Source organism: Chaetura pelagica, unplaced genomic scaffold (genome assembly GCF_000747805.2).
Source record: "Chaetura pelagica isolate M959 unplaced genomic scaffold, ChaPel_1.0 scaffold300, whole genome shotgun sequence".
Lineage (NCBI taxonomy): Eukaryota > Metazoa > Chordata > Aves > Apodiformes > Apodidae > Chaetura > Chaetura pelagica.
The window spans coordinates 2,016,851-2,022,850 of NW_009951945.1; the positions used below are offsets into that span (position 1 = coordinate 2,016,851).

Below are 6,000 nucleotides of genomic sequence, written 5' to 3' on the forward strand. Positions count from 1 at the left end.
AAGCCTGTGCTAGATTAATGACAATCCTTTTGAGAAGGCATATCCTGATGTGCTGAAAACAGATCCATACCTTTCCCATGATTGCTCGAGTTTCTACAGTATCTGGTGTATAAAGGATCTTCCCAAGCACCATTGGTTTCAAAAAAGACCAAATTAAAGCTCCAGTTGGGGTCTTGACCAGGTCCAGGTAAAAGGATAAGCAAAATGGTGCTGCAAGGGAAGAGAAACAAATTGCACAGAGCACAAATAGACCAGACATAAGATACCAGTGTATTTTTTTTCCCATTGCCCATTTTGTTGCTGTGCCCAGTGAATTACTTCAGGGGCCTCTTCAGTGACTGATAAAATGTGTCTTGAAAAACGCAAGCCACCTCCAAGATCTCCTGTTGCTGCACTCAAGACAACAGGAGTCTCAGTGTTCAAGCCAAGATTCTCTGCTTGAAGGTTAAATAGAGTTTCATGAGCTCAGAAGAGCTAATATTGTCAGCACAGTTGGAAAAACTGCACATCAAGAAAAAGCAGTGACCTGTCAAGCCCTAAGACCAGATCATCAACAAATGGGCAACAGTGCAGTACCAAGCACTGCTCTGCTACATGGGCTGTTTGCCTTCTAACATTGATGGAAATAAACCACCGATAATTAGGGCAGTAGAGATCTGCAGTTAGTGTAAATCATGAGCACTTACAGCCCTCCAGAGCCATATGAGGGAACAGCTCAGCACTGGATCTCTCTGGAAACAGTGGAGTTTGGCTCTGAAATGGTTTTGCCTTAAGGAAAAGCCAGACTTACTGGAATCATGAGGAATCCCATATTTCATCATCATCTCTTGGACATAGGCATCCTCCACAGAAGAACTGTTGCTTACAGGGTCTCCAAAACCTGGAAGCAGGGACTCAAAAAACAGAGGTGTGATCTCCTGGTTGCAGAGGACTTTTGCCATGGATTTAAATGTGCCATGTGTTACCCTAAAGTTGCTTGGCTTAGACAATGCCTGCAGAAAGGAAAGAATGCAAATAAATACACTGAAAGCATCTCATTCTGAGAAAAAGAAATAACAGAACTAGAAGGACTCAACATTTTTACACTGCTTGCTTATGAGAAGTTTCTCTCTACCCAAAAAAAATGGACCTTCCATGGAAAACCTGTTTTTACGGTTAAACTCTGCTGTGACAGAGGTGGGAAATTCATTTGCAGATAGGAGATCCAATATGGGAATTGCCACACATAGGAAATGCCTGGTAACACAGACACACCCTGGTTTACAAAACAGGATTCATTACACAGATGTGCACATCCCTACCCCCATGACTGGATGTGGTTCTGCAATGAGCAGGCAAAGCCATTACCAGAAATGATTCCTGTCATTGACTGTGGGTCAGACTGGGAATGGATCCAGTGCTTGGATGAAGTTAGTGCAACCTGAAGTTATTTCACCTGTCAGAACAGGACTTGGTTTGTAGTGACTCTTGAGGCTTTGAGCATGTTCTAACACACATCAAAGCTAGAGTAAAATTTTGCTGTTGACTTAAATGGTTTTGGATAGCCCCTAATGGGCAATTCTCCAGTTGTCACAAACTGATCCCTACCAGTACACTGGTATCTTTTGTTGCAAGTCTACCCTCCTTCAGGCCAGTTGTTTATCCCCTGCATTTCTTTTTCTTGTGCCCTTCCCTCCCAACACATGTTTCTGGTGTCCCCCTTTGTCACAAGCACATGATGTTCCCCCATTGCTCCAAATCAAGGCTCTCCCAGGATGGCAACATCATGTTTGATAGATTCTTCTTAGGACACCGCTGATTTAGCAAAGAATCATGAATCTATAATTTAATGCAACTTTGGCTTCTAGGGTTAAGAAACTCCTGTGGAAACTGGAGTTTCTGGAAAACTTTCCACCACCCAGTGGTGCTTTGCCTCCAAAACATCTGCAGACCACACATACCTTGGTCAGTGGCACATTCCTGGACTGCCGGAGCTTCTTCAGTGAATGAATAGCTTGTAGCAATGGATCAACACCAGATTCAACCTGGTGTCTGAAATACTTCATTTTTGTCAGGAGGTCTAACATCTTGTCCACGGGTTTCTGAAGTTCCTTAGGAAAAAACATCTACAAGAGGCAGGAAGGAAATCAATTGCCATCAGCAGGAGCCTGTGCACACCCACGTTGTGTTCATTTGGTGACAAAGATTGTGAGATTTTGAAAACTGTTAGGAGGCTTAGGGAGCAGATGTCCCATGGGAAATGAATAGGATTTGTATCCCTAAATTCTCAAGGGGATTTTTTTTTAACCACCCCTCTGAATATGTTCTGTACAGTGCATGTTTCCAAGGAGCTACAGTTGAGAAACGTGCATCAGACACTGACCAGGATGTCATTTGAGTCTCTAAGAGGTTGCATTTTGCACAACATGGATGTCAAATGTTATGAGTGACTTTTGATCTTAACCAAATTCATTGGCATTCTCATTTCATAACTTCTTTCCCCCCCTCAGGATCACTTCTGTAACATATTTGAGTATGTATTCAATATCCACTTCCCTGTGAATGGTATTTTAGTTGTGTGGAGAGGTATATGAATAATTTAGTAACTTGGCACTACCAACTAGATTGAAAGAATATATTTTACAAGACGTTTTCCAGGGCTTTCCTTGACAAGGAATAAAAAAAAAAATTAGCCCAGTGCCTTATTTTTTGGAAAGCCTGAAACTCAGCTTGGAAAGTTCAAGAATTGTGACAGCATCTAGCCAAAACTAGCAAACAGGGAGGCATTTAGAGTAGGTCCAGTGCCTTTAAATGAAGCTTGCCGGTTTACACCAGCTGGGATCCTCATTTGCACCCACACTGTCACAGCATGAAGGTGCAATAAAAATTACTGCATGAGCAAAGCCTGATCTTTGCCTTGTGCAAACCAGTGTAGCTTCTGGCCACTGCAATGATGTTTTATGACCTTTCAGTCCCTACAAGCAAGCAAAGGCTACAGAAAACACTCTCCAAACCCAGCACTAACCTTGTATAAGAATTGGTAGATGTCTAGGTGTTGTAACAGGGTGACCCCCAGGATGTAGCCCTCACGGGCCCTCTCTGAGGGAGGGAGGTTGCAGAACTCCTCTGCTACCCTTTGCAGCTGTGGGTCAGCAGGAGGGTCACTGCAGGACTCGAGCTGAAGGAGCTGAGAGATGAGCTGTGTTTGCACAAAGGAAGAAAGGATTTGTTAGGGGATAGACTGCCCACTCCAGCATGTGTGGATTAATCTTGCCTCACTCTTGTTCCTTCCACAAGGTCATATTTCAAACCCTGAGAAAAAGAACATGCTTCCCCATTACTCCCACTGCAAGGGACAAATCCTGAGGACTATGTGTTTTACTGCCCAGCTTGCACAGCAGGAAAAGCTTTTGTGGCTTCAATTTCTCATTGATGGATGCACCTGAAGTTTGGAAGAGATCATGCTCTTCAGGGCTCAGTCCAGACAAGGTGGTTGGGAAGGGGAAAAGCATCTGGATCTCTGCTTATGCAGGAGTCTGAGGAAAGCAGGTCCATCCCTCATTATGGGGGGCTATTTCTGCACCACGAGTGCTGTCACAAACTGTGGCTAGAAGTCTGCTTTTCTACCTGGACTGCACTGAGCAGCAACAACTGCTCAGTGCTGAAAGCCCCACCAAGGACCCCACTCAGTCCTGATGAGCCTCTTGCAGTAAACAGGCCCTTGCTATGGATCAGAGCAACCACTCACCAGGCAGTGCATGGCACCAGCCACTGGTGACAGCCAAAGAGACCACATGGCTCTTGTTCTCTGCTGGGTGAACTGACATCAGTGCTTGCTCTTACTGCATTTCTGAGGGCTATTCGGATCCATAACACACTCTGCTGTCTGCCTCTCTCTGTGCTGTCACACGTGCAGTGATCTGCTTGGCTGCATTCACTCAAATTCTTGTCTCAATGGCAAAAAGCAACAAAATCTCCCACCAGGATGACAGCAAACTTACCTGGCTGCTGTTTTCTGGGAGAGGTGCTTCCAGAAGAGCCTCAATACTGGCTGTGGACATCACTGTTGTGTTTTTGAGATCCTCTCTTAGCTGGTCCACACTTTTAAATACATCTCTTAGCTTTTCTGTAAAGAACAATCAATATAACAGCTTTCTCCAGACATACAGCAACCTCAGGCCCAAAGAGAGGACTTTAGGTAAAGCATGAAAGCGTGGTACATCACTAAGGTTAACAAAACAACTTGCAAAAATACAGTTGTATGTCCTAGGTTCTACACTCTGATTTGTGGGCTGAAGTTGACAGGTTTAGGGACAGCAAAAGTTGCTCAAATACAAAGACCTGGGACTTTCAGCACGTAGGAATTTTTGGCAGTAGAGAAAACAAAAGGGTGGTGTAGAACAGGCTCTAGAACTACCCTAGATAAAGAATGCCAAGGACATGAGACATGATGTATAGTTATTTCATTAATCCCACTTCTTGGCAGATAAACAAGTCAGAATTTCCAGCAGAAATTATGATATCAGTCATGGTTATGGACATTATGAAGCAAATACAGAAAGCTACCTTGCTTGCTAGATTCTGTTGAATTCTCAGTGACATTCAACATGGAATTCAAAGTAGCCATATACTGAGGAATCTCTTGAAAGACAGCAATTTCTGGTACTTGTTCTTGAAACCTGAATTGGAAAAACAAAACCACCAGCACAATTTGGAATGTGAATAAAAAAGGCAGGGAGCATTTCATCATTTCATAAAGAGAACACTAAAGCAGCCTCACTCAGAGGGAGAGCCTCACCACTTCACTTGTGCCCAGATGTTTGTGGCATTCCCAATCAGTATGTTTTGAAGCTCTTGGGAGATTCTTCTGTGATTCAGTACATTGGTCACAACTTGATTGCTCAGTTCAATAGCATGGAGGAGCTGCTCCTGAGATTGACCTTGTTCACACAGTTCTCCAAAGCTAATGTTTGGGAGATGGCAAACATGCTGCATGGACTTGAAGGTCTCATGGTCACAAAGAAGTGTTGTCAGATCCCGAAAGTGTGAGATCTTCCAAGGGAATTTTGAAAAGCAAGACAAATGCACAAACACCAGTTAGATGAAAGGATTATAAAAGGCAAGTTTTAAAGAGTCCAGCTGTCCCTTTACATTTTTCTTCAGGATTAAGATTTTAATATATTTCAGCTGGCTCAAAAGGTCTCCATCTGGTAGAACAGCTCATAACAACCATTCCTACCCAAGTTTGTTAAAGGCCTGGCTATACCACACTACACAGGACCTAATAAACCTTGCTAGGTTTAACATATTTCCCCTGCCAAACACACATGCACAGCAATACCCCATATGAATTTACCTGTTGACCAGTTCATCTTCCCTGAGACCAAATAAATCTACCTTGTGCAACAGGCTTAGCCTTTCAGATACCACCAGATCATCTCTACTGCATCATAGGGAACAGAGTTGGCTACGAGTCAGGACTTCAGCACCTGCCAACCAGTGTGAAATTATAGCCCTTTGCCTTCTCTGCTCTTACAGGCATCCCTCATGTCCAGCATCACTATTTACATTATCAGTCTCTTACAGCAAGAACTTCTTCTTGTTCTGTGCCTACAAGTACCTGTCACACTGAGGTTCACCACATTATTGTTGCAGATATATTGGACAGCACCAGCATTGCATACTGCTATCTTATTTTTAAAAAAAGACCTCTAAATTCTATTTCTCACACAGTGAAATAGAATGAAGTGCATCTGGCCATGGATGCAATCATGTACATATGGTGTAAGCAGCATTTTATCCAAATGAGGCATTGCCAAATCCAAAGCTAGTGAGGGAAACCCATGAATTAATATTGCTGAGGTGCTTAATTTCAGAAACCATTGTGGTTTGTGAGACATCTAGGGCTAAGGGAACACGTGGGGACTTGGACTCCAGGCATGCTGGTGTAGTTCCTTAGACATAGGAGTAACTAACTTAGTGGTGCTTGTAACTGCCAATTAGGTGTGGACAACCCCACTG

The 6,000-nt window shown here is 43.4% G+C and overlaps 1 protein-coding gene across 1 annotated transcript in view; it reads right to left on the reverse strand.

Moving 5' to 3' along the window:
* ABCA12 (ATP-binding cassette, sub-family A (ABC1), member 12) overlaps positions 1–6,000 on the reverse strand; it is a 53,904-nt gene that overhangs the window by 44,019 nt on the left and 3,885 nt on the right. The window contains exons 4-10 of the mRNA XM_009996856.1: positions 4,778–5,031; positions 4,546–4,658; positions 3,981–4,105; positions 3,005–3,178; positions 1,941–2,105; positions 791–992; positions 71–210 (exon numbers count right to left, since the gene is read on the reverse strand). Of these exons, the coding sequence (XP_009995158.1) occupies positions 71–210; positions 791–992; positions 1,941–2,105; positions 3,005–3,178; positions 3,981–4,105; positions 4,546–4,658; positions 4,778–5,031 (1,173 nt within the window). The remainder of the gene's footprint in view (positions 1–70; positions 211–790; positions 993–1,940; positions 2,106–3,004; positions 3,179–3,980; positions 4,106–4,545; positions 4,659–4,777; positions 5,032–6,000) is intronic.